The following is a 26,873-nucleotide window of genomic DNA, read 5'->3' on the forward strand; positions in this document are numbered from 1 at the left end:
TTCTCTGAAGAGGTGACATTTAAACTGCCATCTGAAGGTCAGAAGTTAGCCATGGACAATATAACAGAAGCACTTCAGCATTTCAGATAGAGTAATTAATACAAAGAATCTAAGGCAGAAATAATGTTGACCTTTTCAGAAAGGAAAGAAAGCCCATGTTGCTAGACAGGTAAGTGAGGGGAATGGTAGAAGGGAGAGAGGACAGAGGGGTAGATTGTGAGGAAATCCATGTGTCCAGTAAAGAACATGGATTTCATTGTAAGTGTGAAGGAAAGTCATTGAAAACTGAAAAAGGTCAGTTTTCATTCCATTCCCAAAGGCAATGCCAAAGAATGTTCAAACTACTGCACAATTGGGCTCATCTCACACGCTAGTAAAGTAATGCTCAAAATTCTCCAAGCCAGGCTTTAATAGTACATGAACCGTGAACTTCCAGATGTTCAAGCTGGATTTAGAAAAGACAGGAACCAGAGATCAAATTGCCAACACTTGCTTGGATCATAGAAAAATAGAGAATCCCAGAAAAACATCTAATTCTGCTTCATTGACTACACTAAAGCCTTTGACTGTGTGGATCACAACAAACTGTGGAAGATTCTTCAAGAGATGGGAATACCAGACCACCTGACCTGCCTCCTGCAAAACCTGTATGCAGGTCAAGAAGCAACAGTTATAACCGGACATGGAACAACAGACTGGTTCCAAATTGGGAAAGGAGTACATCAAGGCTGTATATTGTCACCTTGCTTATGTAACTTCTGTACAGAGTACATCATGAGAAACATGGGGCTGGATGAAGCACAGCCCAAATCAAGATTGCTGGGAGAAATATCAATAATCTCAGATATGCAGATGACACCACCCTTACGGCAGAAAGCAAAGAGAAACTAAAGAGCCTCTTCCTGAAGGTGAAAGAGGAGAGTAAAAATGCTGGCTTAAAACTCAACATTCAAAAAACGAAGATCATGGCATCTGGTCCCATCACTTCATGGCAAATAGATGGGGAAACAATGGGAACAGTGACAGACTTTATTTTGGGGGCTCCAAAATCACTGCAGATGGTGACTGCAGCCATGAAATTAAAAGATGCTTGCTCCTTGGAAGAAAAGCTATGACCAACCCGGACAGCATATTTAAAAGCAGAGACATTACTTTGCCAACAAAGGTCCATCTAGTTAAAGCTTTGGTTTTTCCAGTAGTCATGTATGGATGTGAGAGTCGGATTGTGAAGAAGGCTGAGCACCAAAGAATTGATGCTTTTGAACTGTGGTGTTGGAGAAGACTCTTGAAAGTCCCTTGGACTGCAAGAAGATCAAATCAGTCAATCCTCAAGGAAATCAGTCCTGAATATTCATTGGAAGGACAGATGCTGAAGCTGAAGCTCCAATATTTTGGCCACCTGATGTGAAGAGCCAACTAATTAGAAAAAGACCCTGTTGCTGGAAATGATTGAAAGCAGGAACAGAAGGGAATAACAAGAGACGAGATGCTTGGATGGTATCACCAACTTAATGGACTTTGAGCAAGTTCCAAGAGATGGTGAAAGACAGGGAATCCTGGCGTGCTGCAATCTATGGGGTCGCAAAGAACTGGACAGGAATGAGCAACTGAACAACAAAAACAGGAGGTATAACTTGAGAAAATTTTAATAAAGATTACTCTGGCACCTGGTACTGTGTGAACAAGTATAGGTGGACAAGAACGAAGAGGAGATATGGTACCAATTCAGGTGAGAAATGACGGTAGCTTAGATTTCAAGTGTTTTCCTTGAAGAAGTGGGTGGTTTCAGGATGTGTTCTACAGGGAGGGTCAACAGGATATGCTGACAGATTGGATGAAAATTGTGAGGGAAATGTAAAGATCAAGGATTATTCCACGGTTTAGAGTTTCAGTAGCTTGCTGGTAGAAGGCAAGGAGAAACAGGTTTGGTGTGTTGTGTGTGTGGAAAAAAATGACTTTGACATCGTAGTGGAAAGGTCAATCCTGCTAGTTTTACCCTATACACTTTCGTTTAGTCTTTGTTCCAGTCAAACTGATATACTGCTTGCTCTTCGCCTTGTTGGAGAAGGAAATGGCAACCCACTCCAGTGTTCTTGCCTGGAGAATCCAGGGACAGAGGAGCCTGGTGGGCTGCTGTCTGTGGGGTCGCACAGAGTCGGACACGACTGAAGCGACTTAGCAGCAGCAGCAGCAGCAGCAGCTTCTCCTTGTGCTCTCCAACGTCACTGCGTTTACTCACTCATTTTTCTCTGCCTGGAGTGCTCTGACTGTCATTACTGACGTTTCTAAATCCCCTTTAAGTTTTAAGTAATTTATACTTAAGTATTTGATATTTAATTTTATTCTTGAGCTTTCCCTGATCTCCTACAGCCAGAACTAAACTCTTTCTCCCCTAAGTTTCCATGAACTCTATTTTTACCTCCCTGTAACCTCATTTTCATCTTTCATTATATTCAATAGTCTGTCTGCCTAATTTCTTATCAGACTACACTCCAAGAGGACTGGAATTCTCTCTGATATATCTTTATATCTTGCTCAATATACATAACTGTTTAATGTATTTTGCCTAGAGGATCCTCATAAACATTTGGACAATGGAATTGGCAGGACTATAAATTCTCCAGTATTGTGGAGATCATTTTAAAACCTAGAAGAGATCTGATTTTCTTTGAAGCTCAGTCACCTGTGATCTTTCTTGACTATCTTAATTTCTGGATGATAATAGTAAGGGACTATGGAGTCTAGTAAAGTAAGGAGGAAATGAATGATGGACTTTGAAAAATGAGATGGGTTTGATGTGTGGGCCTGAAGCATGATTGAAATAAATAATAAATGAAAAAATTAAAGATAAAATGTGGTAGTGAGATGCTTGAAATTTAGATTTTGAAGATGATGCAGATATTGGTCGGCTTCCCTGGTAGCTCAGTGGTAAAGAATCTGCCTGCAATGCAGGAGACCTGGGTTGGGAAGATCCTCTGGAGGAGGTTCTGGCAATCTACTCCAGTACTCTTGCCTGGAGAATTCCATGGACAGAGGAGCCTGGTGGGCTATAGTCCATGAAGTCACACAGTCAGACATGACTTGAAGTGACTAAGCAGCAGCAGTAGCATAGATATTGGTAATGGCAAACTTTAAGGAAAGTCAGTAGTGACTAAGATGGGATTGAGAGAGAGATCCTTTAAAGCAATACAGTCAAGGACTTAAAAGGGCTGAGAGTTCAGTGAATCATTTAAGCCACCAGAAAGTGATGACAGGAATAGTCCTGGGGAAAAAGACTGAGAGCCAGATAAAATCTTCAGTGTCCCCAGGGTAGATAGGTGACCTCAATGATGGCTATAGCACATGTCACTGTGTCATATATTGGACTGGCCAAAAATTTTGCTCCTTTAGGGTTTCCATAAGATGTTACAGAAAAACCTGAAAGAATGCAGGTTTTGGCCAATGCAGTAGTAGTATAGAATCTCATGTCTTGCTGTGTGTGCTTAGTTGCTCAGTCATGTCCGACTCGTTGCAACCACTTGGACTGCAGCATGCCAGGCTCCTCTGTCCATGGGAATTCTCCAACAAGAATACTGGAGTGGATTGCCATGCCCTCCTCCAGGGGATCTTCCCAACCTAGGGATCAAACCCATGTCTTCCACATTCCAGGCAAATTCTTTACCATAAGTGAAAGTGTCACTCACTCAGTCATGTCTGCTGTTTTCTATCCAATGAACTGTAGCCCGCCAGGCTACTCTGTCCATGGAATTCTCCAGGCAAGAATACTGGAGTGGGTAGCTATTCCGTTCTCCAGGTTATCTTCCTGAGCTAGGGATTGAACCAGGATCTCCTGAATGGTAGGCAGATTCTTTGAGCCACCAGGGAAGCTCTCATGTCTTATTGGCCCGTAATTTTCTTGTCTTCTAGTTTTTTGTTTTTTTTTTTTCTGAAGAACAGTATGTTTTACTTTCTGTAAACATACATCTTTCTTACATCTTTTCTCAAGATGCCTGGCCTCTTACAATATTTCCCCAAATCGCTGTGGAAAATATGGATAACAACAGATTACTGAGTAATGCATTAACTTCAGTCTAATGCAGGATTTCAGCAATCATATCAGTATAGTCTTTCATGTCCAGGGCCTAAAACCATTACTCTGGGGGTGAGAGAGTTTGGTTAGGAAAAGAACTTTAAGAATTTAAATTATCAGTCAGGTGCTGTGTGATCATTAAACTTCAGAAGGTATAGTAATAATGAAAGCTAATATTTATCAACAGAGTGCTGTGTACCTGCTCTGTTAGTATGGAAACCACCTTGAGATCTTGTTAAGCTACAGATGCTAATTCAGTCAATCTAGTATGTGTCCTGAGATTCATTTCTAACCAGTTCTCAGGTGATGCCAGCACAACTGGTCTCACCACACTTTGAGTACCAAGGCTTTACATGATTGTCTCATTAAATTCTCAAAACAACTACTTGAGTTGATTCTTTTTCTATCCCCTTTTAATAGATGAAACTGAAACACAAATAATTAAATGGCTTACCCAATGTCACCCACCTAATAATGTATAGAATCAGAATTTAAACCCAGGTATTCAGACTCACTGAAGCCTGCTCTTCTCTACTACCATTTGTTGTACGCCTTGGACATAATTCTTAAGGAGTATTGGGCCTTTTGAGATCGTTTCTAAGTAGAGCAGTATATTGAGGACTCACATCTGTGATATAAGTGAGTGATTTAATGTCCCACATTTTGTCATTTGATTTAGTGGATTGAAGAGTCATTAAGAGTAAAATTTGACTCACTGCATACATAAAACTTCATATTCTTAGATGTTCAAGATGTCCAAGAAAATGTTTTGTGATTTTGGAAGTTTACCATTATAAACCTATAATTAGTTCATTTGTTCGTTCATTCATTTACTCATATAAAAAATTGTGTGTGTGTGTGCTAAGTTGCTTCAGCCGTGTCCGACTCTTTGCGACACTGTGGACTATAGGCCACCAGGCTCCTCTGTCCATGGGATTCTCCAGGCACAAATACTGGAGTGGGTTGCCATTTCCTCCTCCAGGGGATCTTTCTGACTCAGGGATCAAACCCGCATATCCTGTGTCTTCTGCATTGACAGGCAGGTTCTTTACCACTAGCACTACCTGAGAAGCCCGATTATATCTAGACACTGCTATATGCTGTGAATTCAAAGATGGAAAGATTGTAGTAGGTCTTAATTTCAATGAACTCACAAACAAGAAAAGAGAGAAATATAAGCAGGGCGTGGGGGAACACATCATGGACTAAGATAATTACTTTAAGGGAACATTTTCCTGAGTACAGAGGAACTTGTAAAATTTAGAGCCTGGGATCTGATCTAAACACTTTTGTAGGGCACAGTGCAAAATGAAAACTCGGGACTCTTTGTTTAAAGCTTGTTAGGAATTTCAGACATTAAAGCAAAAGTTTAAATCAGCTATGGCCTTTTTAATTGTGGGGCCCCATGCAATTGCACAAGCCACACGTCCAAGGGAGTATAAGAGTATATTGTTATCCATTGGATACAAGAGGCTGGAGTTGAACATTATCAGATTTAGGGTGAATTTGGTCAGTTAACCTTGTATTTGGAGAAGGCAATGGCACCCCACTCCAGTACTCTTGCCTGGAAAATCCCATGGATGGAGGAGCCTGGTAGGCTGCAGTCCATGGGGTCACGAAGAGTCGGACACGACTGAGTGACTTCACTTTCACTTTTCACTTTCATACATTGGAGAAGGAAATGGCAACCCACTCCAGTGTTCTTGCCTGGAGAATCCCAGGGACAGGGGAGCTTCGTGGGCTGCCATCTCTGGGGTCGCATAGAGTCGGACACGACTGAAGCGACTTCGCAGCAGCAACCTTGTATTTATTAATTCCAAAAATCACTTTTATTCTTTTATTTATTTTTTCTGAATTAAATGAAGAAAGAAATGTTCTTCTGCCACTGAAATCCAATATTTGAGTTTGGTATTTAGTGCATTAGCTTTTTCCTTTTCATTCAGTATGTTTTGTTTTTCCCTCTTCATTCTGGGGTCAATTTCTTCTGTAAATGAAAACATTCCCGTCCATTTCATCACCCATCTCCTACCTCCTACCACTTATCCAGTGAAAGATTATTGTTTCAAAAGCAGAATTTTCTTTTCTTTGGCACCATTTGAGACTGTATCTTGTTGGTTTAAATTTTTATTGCCTTCGGACACAAAGTAAACTTGTTAACAGAAATGTTAAACATTCAAAGTGTGAGACTATTTGTAAGATTTTTAAGATCTCTGAAAATAGTTTCAAGTTTTATTCAGTTAGAAAAGCAAAATATTCCACTGAAAGATTTGGAATATTCTACTAAAAAACAACTGTGCATCTCTGTAATTCCCATAATATAATTTCTTTGAACACAGATCTGACTTAAAATGATTTTTTAGTTTGTCATCTATGTAGTGACTAACAAGATTGTTTGGAGCAACACATAAACTAATATCAACCTTCACATTAGAAATCAGTATTAAAATTGCTTTTTAAAATGTTGGAGATGATCTTATAACAGTGATAGTTTGTGATTCATAGCCTTCATTTTTATACTAAAAATGTACCATATTAGTAATACTGCAAAAATGAGTCTTTGCCTAGGCAAAGATATTATATATTGCTTATAGTTTTTTGGTTTTTTTTTTTCCTACCAGGGGATTCAGTTCTCCATACTGTGATATAACAGCCTTTGTATTGCATGCTGAAGTGTCTTCCAGGGTAATTGAATTACCTGTTAAAGCTCCTGTAATCAGGCAATTCTGCCTTTCCTTCAGGCTTGAAAAATTTAGGGTATAAAGCCTCTAAAAGCTCCGGATCATTGCTAATGGCCTGTTCCCAGGGCGACTGGTAGTACTTAGGGACAGCTGTGGTGTTGAATCTTTCAGGAGGAATTTCCTTCAGTGGTCCAGAATATCCTTTGGAAAAATATTGCAAGAATAAGTAAACACAGAGTTCCTGAGAGTTACTAAATTCCACCTAGCATTTTACCATGTTTAATTTTTCTTACAGGGGTAAATTTATCAAAAATGCATTCTTTTTATGATCTCTCAGAAAAGAGTAGTCCTACAGCATTAGACATTTTTAAATCCCTTTAAATTTATGGAATTTTCAAAAGAAACCCCTTAGTGTTTCATTTTACCAAATTATACAGTTAGTTTCTTCCTTGACTGTCATAGTATATATTTGTTCAGTGAAACTATTAATTGTGCACCTTACATTAATTTATACTAGGCCTTATATACCACAGTTACTGCATTAATTTAGAAACTAGGTTCTGTGGAAATATCAATAAAGACAGATCTCCGTCCCCTGGGAGCTGATTCTTTATAGGTAATGTTCAGGTGTTGACTATCTAAAATTGCTGCGTGCTTACATGCGTCTAAGTTGCTTCAAGTCGTGTCTGACTCTTTGGACCTCAGCCCTCCAGACTCCTCTGTCCATGGAATTCTTTAGGCAAGAATACTAGAGTGCGTTGCCATGTATTCCTCCAGGGCATCTCGTGACCCAGGGATCAAACCCACAACTCTTATGCCTCTGCATTGGCAGGCAGGTTTTTTTGTTTGTTTGTTTTTGTTTTTAACCATTAGTGCCACCTGGGAAGCCCAATTTTTTTTTTTTTTGTCCTTGGATGTGGGATCTTAGTCCCCAACCAGGGATCGAACCAGCACCTGATGCTTTTGAAGTGCGGAGTCTTAAGCACTAGACTGTCAGGGAAGTTTCAAGAATACTGGAGTGGGTAACCATTCCCTTCTCCAGGGGAATCTTCCCAACCCAGGGATCGAACCCAGATCTCCGACATTGCAGATGGACTCTCTACCTTCTGAGCCATCAGGGAAGCCTGAAATTGCTGAGTGGCCTGTCAAATGTTCAAGCTTCAAAATGGTGAAGTAGCTTGTCTCCACTGTCTTTGTCAGGCCCTTCTTATTCCCTGATGTGCCTATCCTTTGTTTACTTTGTTCCTGAGGATTTCTAACCTTTCTGCTTCCAGTCTTACCTCCTCAATTTATTCTTCTCCCATGAGCCAGAAGTTTTCTGTAAGTATCATTTAAAAATCACAATTCCTGGCATAAATGTGAAACCATTTTCACATACATTAACTGACATTCTTCAGGTCCTCAAAGGCAGAACTGTTTACTTTCCAGCTACACTACCTTACTGTCTAGTTATCTCTTTTAAAGAGTTCTCTCTTCTGTCATATCAGAACCTCTGCTATGCAGTCACTGCTACTTTTAGGTTTCCATGATGCTCTTTTCCTTCTCTAAGATGTTTTCTCTTTTATTATGTTAAACCATGCCTACTCTTTCTATACACTAAAAATTAGTTTCTCTTTTTCAAAAACTCTTGATAATTCCACCAATAGGCAGCTATTTGTTTGTAGTAATTTAATTTTCTTCTGATTGTCTCCAGCATCAAATGGCAGTCTCTTCAGTAGGCTGCTTTTCTCTGCTTCAGTTCAGTTCAGTTCAGTCACTCAGTCGTGTCCGACTCTTTGCGACCCCATGAATCGCAGCAGGCCAGGCCTCCCTGTCCATCACCAACTCCCGGAGTTCACTCAGACTCACGTTGATCAAGTCAGTGATGCCATCCGGCCATCTCATTCTCTGTCGTCCCCTTCTCCTCCTGCCCCCAATCCCTCCCAGCATCAGAGTCTTCTCCAATGAGTCAACTCTTCACATGAGGTGGCCAAAGTACTGGAGTTTCAGCCTTAGCATCATTCCTTCCAAAGAAATCCCAGGACTGATCTCCTTCAGAATGGACTGGTTGGATCTCCTTGCAGTCCAAGGGATTCTCAAGAGTCTTTTCCAGCCCCACAGTTCAAAAGCATCAATTCTTTGGTGCTCAGCCTTCTTCACAGTCCAACTCTCACATCCATACACGACCACTGGAAAAACCATAGCCTTGACTAGACGGACCTTTGTTGGCAAAGTAATGTCTCTGCTTTTCAATGTGCTATTTAAGTTGCTCATAACTTTCCTTCCAAGGAGTAAGCGTCTTTTAATTTCATGGCTACAATCACCATCTGCAGTGATTTTGGAGCCCCAAAAAATAAAGTCACACTGTTCCCACTGTTTCCCCATCTATTTCCCATGAAGTGATGGGACCAGATGCCATGATCTTCATTTTCTGAATGTTGAGCTTTAAGCCAACTTTTTCACTCTCCTCTTTCACTTTCATCAAGAGGCTTTTTAGTTCCTCTTCACTTTCTGCCATAAATGTGGTGTCATCTGCATATCTGAGGTTATTGATATTTCTCCCAGCAATCTTGATTCCAGCTTGTGCTTCTTCCAGCCCAGTGTTTCTCATGATGTACTCTGCATAGAAGATAAGTAAGCAGGGTGACAATATACAGCCTTGACGTACTCCTTTTCCTATTTGGAACCAGTCTGTTGTTCCATGTCCAGTTCTAACTGTTGCTTCCTGACCTGCATACAAGTTTCTCAAGAGACAGATCAGGTGGTCTGGTATTCCCATCTCTTTCAGAATTTTCCACAGTTTATTGTGATCCACACAGTCAAAGGCTTTGGCATAGTCAATAAAGCAGAAATAGATGTTCTGGAACTCCCTTGCTTTTTCGATGATCCAGCGGATGTTGGCAATTTGATCTCTGGTTCCTCTGCCTTTTCTAAAACCAGCTTGAACATCTGGAAGTTCACGGTTCACGTACTGCTGAAGCCTGGCTTGGAGAATTTTGAGCATTACTTTACTAGCATGTGAGATGAGTGCAATTGTGCGGTAGTTTGAGCATTCTTTGACATTGCCTTTCTTTGGGACTGGAATGAAAACTGACATTTTCCAGTCTTGTGGCCACTGCTGAGTTTTCCAAATTTGCTGGCATATTGAGTGCAGCACTTTCATAGCATCATCTTTCAGGATTTGAAATAGGTCACCTGGAATTCCATCACCTCCACTAGCTTTGTTCATAGTGATTGTTTCTAAGGCCCACTTGACTTCACATTCCAGGATGTCTGGCTCTAGGTCAGTGATCACACCATTGTGATTATCTTGGTCTTGAAGATCTTTTTTGTACAGTTCTTCTATGTATTCTTGCTACCTCTTCTTAATGTCTTTTGCTTCCATTAGGTCCATACCATTTCTGTCCTTTATCGAGCCCATCTTTGCATGAAATGTTCCCTTGGTATCCCTAATTTTCTTGAAGAGATCTCTAGTCTTTCCCATTCTGTTGTTTTCCTCTATTTCTTTGCACTGATCATTGAGGAAGGCTTTCTTATCTCTTCTTGCTATTCTTTGGAACTCTGCATTCAGATGCTTATATCTTTCCTTTTCTCCTTTGCTTTTCGCTATTACATTCATCCAAAATTACTGTTGCCCTGACATCCTTTATAATCTGTCTAGACCTATATGCAGCTGTTTTCCAATACATTCTGCTACTTTCTGTATATTGATCATCTTAACAAATGTTATCACTATTCTTAGATGTCTGAGACAGAAGCACTCTCCTAAACAATCTTTCATTCCCACAACAAATCACTAAGTATTACCAGCTATACTTAAGGATTTCTTAAATAGGCTTCTCAACTTTGCATTTTCTGAATCACCATGGGCACCTACTTAAAATGTTGATAATAGATTCTTCCTTCCAGAGACAGGAGGTCTCAGATGTGGCTTACACATTTAATGCAAGTGATTTGCAAACAGAACACTGGGAAGTAACTGTTTCTAGCAAATTCTCTCTTTCCTTCTCATTTCCATACCTGGTTCAGGCCCTGTACGTTTCTTGCCTGGGCTTTCATAGTAGCCTTTGCTAAATTCGGATAATCTATAGTTTGTACTCTGAATCTATAGTTGTCCTTTTCAACTCATCAACCAAGAACGAAGGACCCATTACTCTTTCTTCCTTGCAAGCTATCTGATAACCTTGAAACTCTCCCTTTTCTTAGTCTATATTACAGACATGCCCTAATATTTAATAATTGAATATTTAAACTTTAAGTAGCTATATTAATTTATACTTTCAAAATTTATATCTCTCTCTATATATATATTTGAATATATGTATGTGTTTGTGTGTAAATATACATAGATTGTTCCTGATAGTAAATAAAATATACATATGATATTGAAGTTTGTATGGCAGAGAGAAAATGAGACTACAAATATAGCATGGACATTTGTCCTCTGTCCCTGTCTATGAATTCCTTGAGGGTAGAACTTTTTTATTCTTTTTGAAATTTCATAGTTTATAATCAGTTTAGTTGCTCAGTCATGTCCGACTCTTTGCGACCCCATGGACTGCAGCACGCCAGGCTTCCCTGTCCATCACCAGCTCCTGGAGCTTGCTCAAATTCATGTCCATCAAGTTGGTGATGCCATCCAACCATTTCATTCCTCTGTCATCCCCTTCTCCTCCTGCCTTCAATCTTTGCCAGCATCCCTTTGCATCAGGTGGCCAAAGTATTGGAGATTCAGCTTCAGCATCAGCCCTTCCAGTGAGTATTCAGGACTGATTTTCCTTGAGGATTGACTGATTTGATCTCCTTGCTGTCCAAGGGACTCTCAAGAGTCTTCTTCAACAAAACAGTTCAAAAGCATCAATTCTTCAGCGCCCAGCCTTTATGGTCCAACTCGCACGTCCATACATGACTACTGAAAAAGCCATAGCTTTGACTAGATGGACCTTTTTCAGCAAAGTAATGTCTCTGCTTTTCAATATGCTGTCTAGGTTGGTCATAACTTCTCTTTCAAGGTGCAAGTGTCTTTTAATTTCATGGCTGCAGTCACCATATGCAGTGATTTTGGAGCCCAAGAAAATAAAGTCTGCCACTGTTTACACTGTTTCCCCATCTATTTGCCATGAAGTGATGGGCCTGGATGCCACAATCTTAGTTTTTTAATGTTGAATTTTAAGCCAGCTTTTTCATTTTCCTCTTTCACCTTCACCAGAAAGCTCTTTAGTTCCTCTTTGCTTTTGCCATAAGGGTGATGGCGTCTGCATATTGGAGGTTATTGATATTTCTCCTGGCAATCTTGATTCCAGCTTTTGCTTCATCCAGCTGGGCATTTCGCATGAGGTACTCTGCATATAAGTTTAATAGGCAGAGTGACAGTATACAGCTTTGATGTACTCCTTTCTCAATTTTGAACCAGTCTGTTGTTCCATATCCAGTTCTAACTATTGCTTCTTGACCAGCATACAGATTTCTCAGGAGGCAGGTAAGGGGATCTGGTATGCCTATCTCTTTAAGAATCTTCCACAGTTTGTTGTGATCCACACAGACAAAGGCTTTAGAGTAGTCAATGGAGCAGAAGTAGATGTTTTTCTGGAATTGTCTTGTTTTTTCTATGATCCAGCAAATGTTGCCAATTTGATTTCTGGTTCTTCTGCCTTTTCTAAATCCATCTTGACCATCTGGAAGTTCTTGGTTCATGTACCGTTGAAGCCAAGCTTGAAGAATTTTGAGCATTTCTTTGCTAGCATGTGAAATGAGTGCATTTGTGCAGGAGTTTGAACATTCTTTGGAATTATCTTTTTTGGGGAATGGAGCAAAAACTGACCTTTTCCAACCCTGTAGCCACTGCTGAGTTTTCCAAATTTGCTGGCATATTGAGTGCAGCACTTAATAGCTTCATCTTTTAGAATTTGAAATAGGTCAACTGGAATTCATCACCTCTAGTAGCTTTGTTCGTAGTGATGCTTCCTAATGCCCACTTGACTTCACACTCCAGGATGCCTGGCTCTAGGTAAGTGATCACACCATCGATTCATAATAATCAATGGTTATTGATTCATAATAAAACTTTTAACTTAGTAATGGAAGTACCACATTGAATCAACATAAACTTTTCTATATGTCTTCTCTTCCTATTAAAAAACCTTACCATTCCACACATTAGATAGCAGGAGGTTACAGTATAGTGGTTGGAGCTAAAAGAAAATATATATGGTCTATTATGTATTAGGTATATAAAGATGGGTAAGGAAAGGATAAATTTTAACTCAGTCTTTTATTGTATATTAGGGACTATACTCACATTCTCACATTTAATTTTCACAACAACCATGTGCAGTGAGATTTATTTTCTTTATTTTACAGAGTGAAGAAACAGACTCAAAGAGATTTATTTTCCTTCTCAGCACAGTAGTAAAGTGGGCATGGATGAAAGGATCCAGCAGCTTTATTGCTGCTGTCCACAGTGGTGATGGAACCACATACCTGATCACAAATTATGGAGGGACAGGATGAAGATTTATTATTTCTTTAAATAAAAAGTAAGAATAATTTGATTTTGCTCATTTAAGAGCAATGAAAAAATGATGGGATGTTGACTGCGTTTGGCACTCAGGACACCTCCGCGAAGGTCCTTGTTCTGCATGGCATCCATCAGCTTTTACCCTTCATCCTTCTTCACTTTTGCTTCTGGGCTTGGCTGTACAAACTTTCACTTTCATTTGATAATATAAATTCAATTAATGTTACCATTTGAGAGACTACTAGTAACTAAATACTAAAGGAGAGACAACATCTTTTTATTATGGAGTATTGAAAAAAAGGGTAAACCTCTGCCAATGCAGTATGTTTTTATTAAAAGAGGGCTTGATGAATTTAGATTCATTTAGGGATGGTTCATTTACTGGACTGTTTTCTTAAAATCCCAGCATACCGTCTTTAGTAACAGCTGTAGTATGTTGAACCATTAATTTGATTCAACCATAATTTTGGTTCAACCAAAAAAACCATAATTTTTCTTTTCCTATTCTCAGTTGTCCGTGTATACAGTCATATTAAAAGAAAATCTGTTCAACCAAAAAAAAAAAAAAAGGAGATTGCAGGTTGAACCCAGACCCATCAGATTCTAAAGTTTGTTTTTGCCACATGAGCTTAATGTTGTATGCGTAGAACCTGTTACCTGCTCTTCTGTCATAAAAAAAGCTATATGAAAGCTATTTGAGAATTTTATTACAATGCTTTACTTCAGAATTCTATATATTCTAATTGTGTATTTGGTTTCCTTCAAAATTACTTTGTTTATCAATACCTTTTCCATTGTGCTCTGTAAGAATGTCCTAATAAATCTAAGCTCATCAGTGACTGACATTCAACTTACTTTTAAATAAGATTTAATATTATACAGTTATTTTACTTATATATTTTCAAAAACACTATGCTATTTGAGAAGGTTCCTCAGAAGTACTCTTGATAAATTTACTATTTAATTTACAAAACTATGACACAGGCATTGCTAATTTCAGTGTAAAATTAGTTGAAAATTTTATAAATCTACTATATACATTACTCTTGAGGAAAAACTTAAAGGTATTTGTTTTATGTTATTTTGGAAAGATATTGTCTAAGTAGAGCAGATAATTTTTCTGATTTAATATTTCAAAATCTAACAATACTTCAAATAGCATGTACTGGTTTGAATAAACATTTACTTATTTTTTGGACTTCCCTCATAGCTCAGTTGGTAAAGAATCCACTTGCAATGTAGGAGACCCCAGTTTGATCCCTGGATTGGGAAGATCCCCTGGAGAAGGAAAGGGCTACCCACTCCAGGATTCTGGCCTGGAGAATTCCATGGACTGTATGTATATTCCATGGGGTCACAAAGAGTCGGACACAGCTGAGCAACTTTCACTTTCACTTATTTTTTAAGATAATAAACAAATATACAGTATTAGAGTATTGCATTTAAAGCCCTGTAAGAGAACAGAAAATAACAAAAGCAGTCTCCACAAGGTCACTCACATGAGACATCTGTGAATTTGGTATCAGAGCTGGATTTAATTCTTGATCAGTTAGTGTTGCCTTCTAGCTATTCACAACCTCAAGTTCTTAATTTGTAAAATGAGGATTATAATAACTGTCATAATTATTATTAAATTAAAGAAGATACATATATATAATAGTATTTCATAAATTACACAGTTCTATACAAATAGGATTTCAATATAATTACAAACAGACTTAATTTTTAGTATGATAAGCGACTGCCAACAAAAGTTTGGGCCATCTGAAAGAACATAAGACTCCTGTAAATATGTTACTAAACTCCTCTAGGTCTAATCTTTACATTTGTCCTGAACTTATCTACAAAGTAGGTATATAATGTGAAAAGCCGTATCATTCAGACCCCATTTACTAAAGAATCCAAGTGACTTGAGTCATATATTTATGTGCATAGCAGTTTTATTATTCTGTTTGTAAGGGGATTAATTACCTGGTGCAATGTTTTCTGGATTTGGGGGACTTCGTGGATCCGGGGTGTTAGGAGGAGTAAATGGTGCTTGCTGTGAACCACTTTCCAAGTTGATTCCATCCAGTTTCTCATTCTGCATGGCAATATTGTGCTGTATTTGATCAAAAGTAAACTCAACTGAAAACTCAAAAATATACACTAATAGGACATACATATGTGCGAGACTCCATTTGTATACTTGGAATTTAAATATAATGCCAATTCATTGTTACATACTGACTCAATAATTTATATGGTACCGAGGAGAGCAGTTGAATGAGAAATTTTACTAATATCAATCTAAACTGTTTTATGATGACAATCTACTTAATAATAATTAATTAAGCCTTACTGTGTGCCAGGCACTGTGTCCAGGGCTTTATATCAATTATCTGTAATTTACTATTCACAACATATCCATAAGATAAATCTATTTAGTTTTTAAGTCTTTACTGATTTAATATCATATAGCATACTCGCCACATACACAACTTAGTCATTGTTACATTATTAGTTTACTTATACTTGGGATTTAATTATATTCTTTAATATGACTTGTTTTAAAGTTTAATCTGAAATTTGGACATCAGTCACGTATAACAAAAAATATTTTCACTTTAAGCTGCATAAACTTATAGAAGGAAGAATTGGGGTTTCTAAAAAACAGAATATTTAAAAGAGCGTTTGTCTAAAGTTTTAAGGTGAATTTTCTTTACTGTTATAATTTAGGATTTATTTTATGGCAATATAGCACTTTAAAAACAGTCAATTGGTTTTTAACAGAGAAGAATAGACATTGTAATAGGTTATATCCTCAGATGTATAGCTAGGATTTACCTCTGTAATAAAATATTGTTTTAATTATACATGAGAGACATACATATTTCTTAAAAGAAGCCAATCTATTTAAGTGCATAAGGTCAAATCATCTTTTAACTTTATAAAGAAAAATTTACTGAAGGCCATAGCAAATAAACATCAATTTTGAGTTTTTCCTGTGTGAAATAAGCCAAACATATTTTAAAATATTTTTTATTTCTGTATTTATTTATAAAATGATAAGGTAAAGTTCACTTTTGCAATTTAATAATTATTTAACTTTATAGAAATGTGATTATTTCATACTAAAATCCAAATGCTTACAATAACTAAAGATCATAAATTAAGGCCTCACCTGACAAAATTATGAAAAAAAATAAAGTTTATCCCATTTTCAGCCTTCACCCACCCACAGCCACTCTCCAGGTGCCTTTCACCTTATTCCAGGCAGCACCCTGGTAAAGTTGCTGTAGAAATGAGCAGGGCCATGTTAGTAGTTGTAAGCTTAACATTAACCAGGTGAGTATGGGTCTTGATTACTGGCCATAAGAGTTTGCATTTTATTCAATAGGCAAGAAGAAACAGTTTTTAAAGGTGAATAGTGCTGTACTCAAATACATCAGTTTTTAGTGTTTTGAATTTAGCTATTAAGCGTTCGATTTAATTGACTTGATTAATAACTTTTTTCACTTCTGAACCTTTGTCACTTCTTAGAAAAAAGTCTTGCTAAGTTTAATTATAAATAAAAGCCAGTTGAGATAAATATAGAAAGTTTAATTGTATCATGCATTAAAATTACTTTTTCTAAGTTACTGTCCATGAAATGAGTTTCACCTAAACTTATAAGTCATTCTACCTACATTATTTTAAAAATTGTAATACTAACCTCCTTTATAGACAGGAAAATCAACTCTTTCTAGCTGGTTATTAATTATCAGGAGACACTCAGTACCTCTGTTTGTCATTGTTAATTATACAAGCAAAGCCTTATAATAATTGGGTAGTGACTTATTTTAGTTATGATAGCCTTAAATGATTTTTATAATGTTATTTTTTGAACAAAATATATATATTTTTTGAACCTCACTGTATTTAGTTACATCTTACTTCAGAATTACTTTTTACAGTATAATTCCCATTTTTCCAGTATTATATAAGATTTCTAAAGATTTTTTTAAAGTCTTTATTGAATTTGTTACAACATTGCTTCTGTTGTTTATGTCCTGGTTTTTTGGCCATGAAGCATGTGGGATCTTAGGTCACCAACCAGAGATTGAACCCATGCCACTTGCGTTGAAAGGTGAAGTCTTAACCCCTGGGCCACCAGGGAGGTGCCTCCAGGGAATTTTAAAAGTGCTTAGTTACTGCAAACATATGTAGTTTTAACTGTAAACTGTGGATTTTTTTTTTTTTTTTTCTTAGTTCTTTGACCAGGGATTGAACCCTAGTCTCCTGCATTGGAAGGCAGATTCTTTTTTTTTTGACTGCTCTTCGTTGCTTTTGCATGGGCTTTCTCCAGTGGTGGCAAGTGGTGGGGCAGGTCTGGGGAGGGGGGCGGCTACTGTTTGTTGCCCTGTGTGGGCTTCTCATTGCGGTGGCTTCTCTTGTTGCAGAGCACAAGTTCTAGGCATGTGGGCTTCAGTAGTTCAGCACACAGGCTTAGTAGTTGCTGCTCGCAAGCTTAGTTGCTCCACAGAATGTGGAATCTTCCCAGACCAAGGATTGAAACCATGTCTCCTGCCTTGGCAGGTAGATTCTTATCCACTGTGCCACCAGGGAAGTCCATGGATTGTTTTGAATAATATCCTTTTGTGGTAACTTATAGAAAGGAATTTTAATTATGATGAATCATTCTTTTATTTTCTCTTGTATGCTTATTTTCTTCATCCCTTTTTGTATGTGTATGTGTAAGAGGTTATCAGTTCATGAACAGGACTTTGAAATTGGCATGTGTAGCAAGCAATGTATCTTCATTTTATTTTAAAAACGCATATTTCCTATTGTTATTTGTATCATAAGAAGGTTTGTGTGGCTTGAATTTACTAGTTTCTCAGCAAGAGAATAAGCCAAAAGCTGTGCTTATTTTTTTTTAATTGTACTTAATATTTAAATAAATGGCATTGATTACAAAAGAGTTGGTTTATATTTTCATCTAATGATGTCCTGAAATTATAAGAAATGCATAAATGTAAGTTAAATAATTATTTTGATAATATCTAAAGCTCAAGGGAAGCAGTAAAAGATTATTTCAGAAAATGTAGTCAATAACATTAATTTGATATAAATCATATAAGGATGATTCAAGAACTAGATTCTAAGTAAATCATTGTTTTCTATTTATCAATGTTATTTTGTCCCTCCATCACTAGACAAGGGCTGTATTCATTTATCTTTGAAATCCAAGCATAGTGTCTAGAACATAGTAGGCAATCAATAAATTTTTGCTGAAAGTATAAATGAATGGAAATAGACCCAAACCTAATACCATCTTCTAAATTTCTGTCATATTATCAATGCTTGCTCAAAGTTGCAGTCTAAAGCCTTGATAAAAGCAAATGTGTCATCAGATTTCATCAGACTTCAGAGTATATTGTGTAACTCAGTGACATGTGACTTCATTCCATATATTATTATTGTGTATTATTTTATGCTACTTATTAGCATTTAATTGTTTCAGTATATTCAGTATATGTTCAAATATTTCAGTACAGCTGTTTGGGACTATTTAGTTCTCAATCTTCCAGGAATGCTGGAAAAATATTAAGACATATTCTTATATATTTTACCTATGACCAGAATGTTTGATCACAGGTATATAAGATTATTGTCAATAATTTGAAATACTAGTGATAAGAGAATATGTTGTATTTTAATGGACATTTTAAGTCTTATACCTTCTTTCAGAATTGTAATTAAAGCATACTTAGAGATATAAATGTTAGTTATGAAAACTGAATTTATTCAGATGTCTAGACTTGTAGATGACTTTTCAAAGAATTTCCATTAAGACACTGTATTTCATATTACTCTTCAAAGCTACCTCTCTATTGTCATTATCCATCAGATGAGCCAGAGGTTATTTTAGGTTCATACTGTATTAGCTGCGGACATTTTCTGATAAGAGGATACTGAGCATAATTACAGGATACCATGGCATTACATTTATCCATGACTTCAAGTGAAAATCTTCCTTCATTAAATGTAAATACTGTGGTTGAGTAAAATTTGATGTCTAACTGAATTCATAATTATAACTAGATTTCTATTCATGGATGTTGAAGGATGCTCATTAATGTGAAAAAAAAAAAACTGTTTAAGATGTTCTCAAACCATTTCTTGTTAAGCAGATCATAACAAGGGAAATAGAAATTTCAAGAATGAGTAAAATTTTAGTGTTTGTGAGTGCAAATGTTAGTTCTGTAGTGTGTTTTAGTAATTATGATAAAAGATCAGTGAAACTGGTCTGTTTGCTGTAAAGAATTTAGCTGTTCATTCAAAACAGCTTTCTAGTGATGGCAGTTGGAAAGCTTTCAGGTTTAAATTCATGAGTAAACTTGCAAACTTTTCATAGCTATAGAAAGAAACCCTTAGTTCAAAAAAAAACCAAAAACATATTGTTGTAGTCTCCACCATCTCCTATAGTGCACTATTCCTTTTTGATTCTTCATACCGGTATTTTATTTTTAAGATATTTTCCTGAAGCTAATTGTTTTTCAATTATGAACCTCTTCCTCTAAAATTTCTCTGAATGACAATTTAAAAGAATATGGTATTCATGCAATATGTAAAATATAATTTAATGAATTTGTTTGTTTTAACTTTTGGTTGATGGGAATTTTTGTCCAAAGAGTTTTATCCACATTGATTTTATTGTCAGTGAGTACCAGACTTCTCTATACAACGTGGAATGAATACTTTGAAAGGAGATCAGCTGTGTCTCGTTCCCAGGCATGTTTCAATGCCAGGATGTTTTCAGCCAATAAAATGCTTCTACTTGCTTTATGGAGCACTGTGTGCTTTGGAATTGTTTCCATCCCAAACATTTAACCAGTGGTGATAAGATATGGAAACTTTTAGTTCCACCAGTCTCCACTCCCTCTCCCTCCTCTTAGCAGAACAGACCAGTTCTTCAGTGCCAAATCTACAAACATGCAGTGTCTCTACTGAACCAAAAAGATACTCATATCAGGCATAATATTCATTTATCCACCTAAATTATTCATCATGAAAAAAAGTATAACAGAATCAATGAAAAGAAAATTTGTAAAATACTTGTTTGGGAATTTAATAATACATATAAATTTAGAAATGCTGCCCATTTATTTAGATAACCATATTATCAAGTTATACCTACATTTATTTGTGCTTTAGTTTCATACTGGAAATTTTCAAATGTATATTTGTCAGATCTTCTTTGTCGCATCTTAAACAGTCTGGCACCACGGTTACTGAGATGGGATAATTCTTCCAACATGATGTCTCTGGGGATGCTGACTTTTTTGCCCAGGTGCATGACATCTACATCTGTAAAACAATATTCATGTGTGTGAAAAACTCTAAGATAAGCATTTTTAAATGCTCTGTTAAATTTCATAATTTACTACCTGCTATATGCTAGAATGGGCTTCCCTGGTGGATCAATAGTAGAGACTCTGCCTGCCAGTGCAGGCAGAGAAGGCAATGGCACCCCACTCCAGTACTCTTGCCTGGAAAATCCCATGGACAGAGGAGCCTGGTGGGCTGCAGTCCATGGGGTCTCGAAGAGTCGGACACAACTGAGCGACTTCACTTTCACTTCATTTTCATGCATTGGAGAAGGAAATGGCAACCCACTCCAGTGTTCTTGCCTGGAGAATCCCAGGGTCGGCAGAGCCTGGTGGGTCGCCATCTATGGGGTCGCACAGAGTTGGACACGACTGAAGCGACTTAGCATCAGCAGCCAGTACAGGAGACGCTGGTTCCATCCCTGTGTAGGAAAGATCCCCTGGAGAAGGAAATGGCAACCCACTCCAGTATTTCTGCCTGGGAAATCCCATGGACAGAGGAGCCTGATAGGCTACAGTCCATGGGGTCACAAAAGAGCCGACCCAACTTGGTAACTAAACAACAACAATATGCTAGTATAGTAACTAAAATAGAGGCTCTTTACTCAAACTGCCTTGGACTGAAGAACTTTTCTGAAATCCAAAAGAAATAAAACTCCTCCACTTGCTCCTTGGGTTAAATCCTGGGTCTACTACTTTCTAACTGTATGATCATAGGTATGTTGCTTATTTTTTTGTAAACCTCAATTTTCTTATCTCTAAAGTGGGACTAATATGTACTGCATAGGTTTTATGTAAGGATTAAATAAAATGTGTTTCTTATCAAACATTTAGTATCATAAAAGAGTGAGCAAAGTTTAATGACACTACTAATTTATTCTTTCCTTATTTAGTGACTAATTATCAAACTACCACTCGTAGTTCTGTTCATAAGCTCTGTTTGACTCCCAGCATTTTTATGTATCAGTTTGAATTGTCTCCATTACAAGAATGCTTATGCTTTGACTCATGCCACCCATTTCTCTGTCAGAATACTATTAATTCTGTGTCTTTCATCAAGGAGCCTAACATAAAATAGATAGGTGATAAGTATTGAGTAATCCTTCTCAATCCAGTTTATGTGCCATTTCTGTCAATTCCTTCTGTAAAATTTCTATTCATAATTATTTATGCATTTTCTGTATTCTCATAGCACTGAATCAATATTACTTGATTCCATTTTACTTATTCTGTGATTTGCATTTTCTTTTATGTTTTTGTCTTTGTGTCCTCCATGCCTTAAATAGAGGAGATGTTCAGTAAACAACTATTATTTTCTATTTCTAGTACTGAAGGACTTTTCTGAAATCCAAAAGAAATAAAACTCCTCCACTTGCTCCTTTAATCAGAAGTGCTTTTTTTGGTAACACACAGAGTTCTTTTGCCACTGCCGTCCACAGTGCTTAAATGCAGAGAAGAAAAATTGGACCATTTGTAAAATAAATATTCTGGAAGATTGGGACAACATTTTCTGATGTTACAAATTAACCCTAATAATTAGGCTTTTTGAGGTCTTTAGGAATAAAATAATAAAACTGCTTATAAATTTTCTCCCCATTTTGCTTTGAAGAAATCACTTTGCTTATATATCTTGATGTTACTGGAAGAGGCACTCTGCTAATTATAAAAATTGTAATATCAAGACTTCTGTTTCTGTGAAGATAGAATAGATCTACTTTTCCCTGTGCATTTACTAAGTAAAACTAAAAATCCTGGACATTAGTATAAAATAAACATAAGACTAAAAGTTGGAGGCAAGAATGAGGACCAGCTAGGGACCTCAGGACCAAGGAACAACACAGTACTAATTCTTTGGGTTTCTTTTGGCCCCACATATCCCAGACTTGGAGCTGAAAAACTGAGAAACATGCAACAGGTACAGCCAAAAATCTACAATAAGATTGTTCTCACTAGCCAAGACCAGGAAAGGAGCAACCTATAAAGACAAGAAACTTTTAGACAATAGCTACTCTACTTTAGCCAAACGCCACAGAAAAAAAAAACAAAAAAAAAAACTAGCCTCACCCATACCAACAAATTTCAAGTGTAGAGCCCAGGATTTTACCCTTGCAAAGCTATAACGAGGTGCCCCAGTGCACCCTTATATAAGGGTGGTATCTGAGAGGCCAAGGAGGAAGCTGGGACTTCGTCCCTGTTAGCTAGTAACAACCCTCAACCCCTGCAGAGTTGGTAGAGACTAGGTGGGAATTCTGAACTCCCACCACCTCCTAATAGTAACTAAGTGACCCTCCTCAAGTTTCATTGTGGGCCAACTGAAACTTTGACTTCTTATTTCTACCTGGCAGTGATGAATGAGGTGGCACTCTCTTTTCCCTGCTGAAGCAATGTCAGACAAGTATAGATAAAATTGAAGGCTTAAATAAGAGCAAGATTCTTACAATATAATATGAAAATGTGCAGGCTCAAATAAAAAACTCATTTGTCATACCAAGAAACAAGAAGATCTCAAACTAAATGGGAAAAAAGACAGATGCCAGCATGAGAAGACTGAGATATTAAAATTATATAACAAAGATTTTCAAGTGGCCATGATAAAACTGCTTCAAAGAGCAATTACAAAGTTTCTGGAAACAAATGGAAAATTTTAGAAAACTTTAGCAAAGGAAAAAAAATCATGACTGAAATAAAAGTTATAAAGACCCAAATGGAAACTTCAGAACTGAAAAAATACCCCAAATAAAAAGTTCAGTGGATGGATTCAATAGCAGAATGGAGGGGATAAAGGAAAGAATCAGTGAACTGGGAGACACAGTAATGGAAATTACCCAATAAGAACAGAGAAAAAAAAAAATAGGAAAAAAGTAAAGAAAGCCTTAGGGATCAGTGTGAGTAGAACAAAAGGTACAACATTTGTATCACTGAAGTCCCAGAAGGAGGGGAGGTATTTGGGGTTGGAAAAGTACACAAAGAAATAATGGCTGAAGACGTCCCAAATTTGGCAAGAGACATAAACCTACAGATTCAGGAAGCAAAAAGTATTCTATAAAAGATAAATCTATGGAGCTCTACAACAAGACATAGCATAAACTTCTGAAAACTAAAGACAAAGGGAAAATCTTGAAAGCAGCCAGAGAAAAATGACAACTTACCTATAGGGAGAAAAAAATGAGAATGACAGTAGATTTCTCATCACAAACCATGAAGACCAGAAGGAAGTGGCACAAAAATGCTGAAAGAAAAGAAATGTCAACCCAGAATCTGATACCAAGTGAAAATATTCTTTAGAAATAAAGGGGAATTTGAGACATCTTCAGATGAAGGAAAAGTAGATTATTTTTCCTGGAGACCTACCCTAAAAGAATTGATTCATGCTATTATAACAAAACATCCAAGACTGGTGACTTATAAACAGCAGAAATGTATTTCGTATAGATCTGGAGGCTGGAAGTGTGAGATATGGGTACCAGCATAGTTGGTTCAGTTGAAGTCGTTCTTCTGAGCTGTAGACTGCCTACTTCTCACTTTGTTTTCATGTAGTGGAAGAGACATGGTAGCTCTCTTGGGCTTCTTTTATAAAGATGTTAATATCATTCATGAAGACCCCACTCTCATGGCCTAATCACCTCCCAAAGGCCTCATCTCCCAACACCATCAGGGGCATTAGGATTTCAATATATGAATTCTAGGGGGACACAAATATTCAGACCATAGCAAATAACTAAATGAAGTTCTTTGGAAACAAAATAAGGAGCCTTAGAACATCAAGAACGAGAAAAGATTACAGTAAGCAAAAATGTGGGTAAATACAATAAGTTTTCCTTTCCCTCTTGAGTTTTCTAAATTATGTTTTACTATAGAAGCAAAAATTATAAACCTCTCAGATATAAATGTATGTAGAAAATAGGTAACAGTTATAAACAGTAACAGTTATAAACAGGAAGAGGTAAATAGATATAAAGGTAGGTAGGTTTTCTGTACTTCACTTAAACTGATAAAATGACAACATCAGTAGACTTTGATAAATTAAACATATATAATGTAATAGAACAACGACTAAAACCTGTAAAAATATACTTGAAAAACTAGAGATAAATAAAAATTGAATTCTGAAAAATAGGCAAGAAACCCCATAGGAAACTAAAAAAAAGAAAACAAATGAAAAACAGACAACAAACAGCAAAAAATAAAATGATAGACTTAAGGTCTACTATGTCAATAATTACATTAAATATAAATGCTAAAAATATACTAATTAGAGGATAGAGACTAGTGATTGGATTTAAAAACATGACCCAAATATAAATTGTCTAGAAGAAACCCACTTCAAAAATAAGTACCTTGAGCAATATAGGCAAGTTGAAAGTAACAGGATAGAAAAAAGATATCAAAAAAAATTAATCAACGGGAATTAGAAGTGGTTATATTAATATCAGATAAAGTGGACTTCAGAACAAAGGAAATAAACAGAGACGGAGAATGTTATATAATGATTAAAGTGTCAGTCCACTAAGAAGACCTAAAACTACTAAATGTGTATTCATCAGAAAACAGAGCTGCAAATGGAGCAAAAATTAATAGAACTAAAAGGAGAAATAGATAAATCCACAGTTATAGTTGGAGACTTCAATATCCCTTTCTCAACAAATGATAGGGCAACAGAGAGAAAATGAGCAAGGACATAAAAGAAGTCAGTGACACCATCAACCAGTAGGATGTAAATGTTTGTAAAATACTCTACTGAACAGCAAAAGTTACACGTTCTTTCCAGGTGCACAGAGTATACACCAAGATAGACCATTTCCTGTACCATAAAATAAGCTTCGACAAATCCAAAAGAGTGAAAATTATACACAGTATGATCTTTGATCACAGTGGAATCACACTAGAAATCAGTAACAGAACAATTAAAAGAAAATCTCCAAATATCTGGAAACAAGAAAAAAATACTTCTAAGCAATCCATGGGTCAAAGAAGTCTCAAAGGAAATAAAAAATTCATTGAACAAAGTGAAATCAAAAACAGAGTTTATCAGCAATACTGGGCATTTATTCTAGTGAAATGAAAGTTTTATATTCACACAAAAACCTATACACAAATGTTCACAGCTTTATTTTTAGTATAAGAAAAGAGTCAAATGTACTTCAATGAGTAATGGTTAAAAGGGGCTTCCCAAGTAAAGAATCCTCCTACAATGCAAGAGACGTGGATGCAATCTCTGGGTTGGAAAGAGTCCCTGGAAAAGCAAATGGCAACCCACTCCAGTATTCTTGCCTGGGAAATCCCATGGACAGAGGAACCTGGTGGGCTACAGTCCATAGAGTCTCAAGAAAGTTGGACACAACTTAGCTACTAAACAACAACAAATGGTTAAAAATGCTATGATCCATCCATAGCATGGTACTCAGCAATAAAAGCGAACAAACTATTGAAACATACAGCTGGATCTACCTCCAGGGAACTACACTGAGTGAGAAAAGCTATCCTCAAAGGTTCCATACTGTATGATTCCATTTTACAGCATCTTAAAATGAAGGAAAAAAAATACATATATATATGAGACATATTACTGAGTGATAGGAGTCTCTTGACAGCATGAATGTCAATATTCTTGTTGTGATATTGTACCATAGTTTTGAAGATGTTGATATTGGGGGAAACGGAAGACATACCGGGTTTGGTCTGTATTCTTACACGCATCTGTCCTCAGTCACTCAGCTCAGTTGTGTCCAATTCTTTGCCACCCCACAGACTATAGCCTGTCAGGCTCCTGTGTCCATGGAATTCTCCAGGCAAGAATACTGGATTGGGTAGCCATTCCCTTCTCCAGCGAATCTTCCTGACGCAGGGATCAAACTCTTGTCTCCTGCATTGGCAGGCGGATTCTTTACCACTGAGCCACCTGGGAAGCCTATTCATTCTTACAGCTGCATGTAAACTTTATCTCAAAATCAAAAGTTTAATTAAGAGCTATCAAGCCATGAAAAGACATGAAGGATCCTTAAATGTATGTTGCTAAGTGAAAGAAGCCAGTATGTAATGGCTTACTGTGTGACTCCAACTTCTGGAAAAGACAAAACTTTGTAAGAAAGGAAAAGAATCAGTGGTTGTCAAGCACCTGTGGGGAGGGAGTGCAGATGAAGATGTTGAGCACAGAGGACTTTTAGGGCAGGGAGACTGTTCTATATATTATAATGGCAGGTACATGACAGTGTGCATTCATGCAAACCCATTGAACAATATAAGCCAGTGTGAACCCTGATGTAAACTATGGACTTCAA

At 36.9% G+C, this 26,873-nt stretch overlaps 1 protein-coding gene and 1 long non-coding RNA gene across 9 annotated transcripts in view; one reads left to right on the forward strand and one right to left on the reverse strand.

Moving 5' to 3' along the window:
* LOC101906469 (uncharacterized) overlaps window positions 1-26,873 on the forward strand; it is a 358,594-nt gene that overhangs the window by 26,328 nt on the left and 305,393 nt on the right. The gene's annotated exons all lie outside the window — the stretch shown is intronic.
* The window catches only part of MYOZ2 (myozenin 2), a 38,425-nt gene that overhangs the window by 1,441 nt on the left and 10,111 nt on the right, over window positions 1-26,873 (reverse strand). Inside the window, exons 2-5 of one of the 2 annotated variants that reach the window (XM_059887614.1) lie at window positions 23,745-23,824; window positions 20,406-20,575; window positions 15,215-15,344; window positions 6,765-6,948 (exon numbers count right to left, since the gene is read on the reverse strand). In XM_059887614.1, coding sequence (XP_059743597.1) covers window positions 6,765-6,948; window positions 15,215-15,344; window positions 20,406-20,564 — 473 coding nt within the window. In that variant the 5' untranslated portion in view covers window positions 20,565-20,575; window positions 23,745-23,824. 2 annotated transcript variants of the gene reach the window in all.

The sequence above is a fragment of the Bos taurus genome, chromosome 6, assembly GCF_002263795.3.
Source record: "Bos taurus isolate L1 Dominette 01449 registration number 42190680 breed Hereford chromosome 6, ARS-UCD2.0, whole genome shotgun sequence".
NCBI lineage: Eukaryota > Metazoa > Chordata > Mammalia > Artiodactyla > Bovidae > Bos > Bos taurus.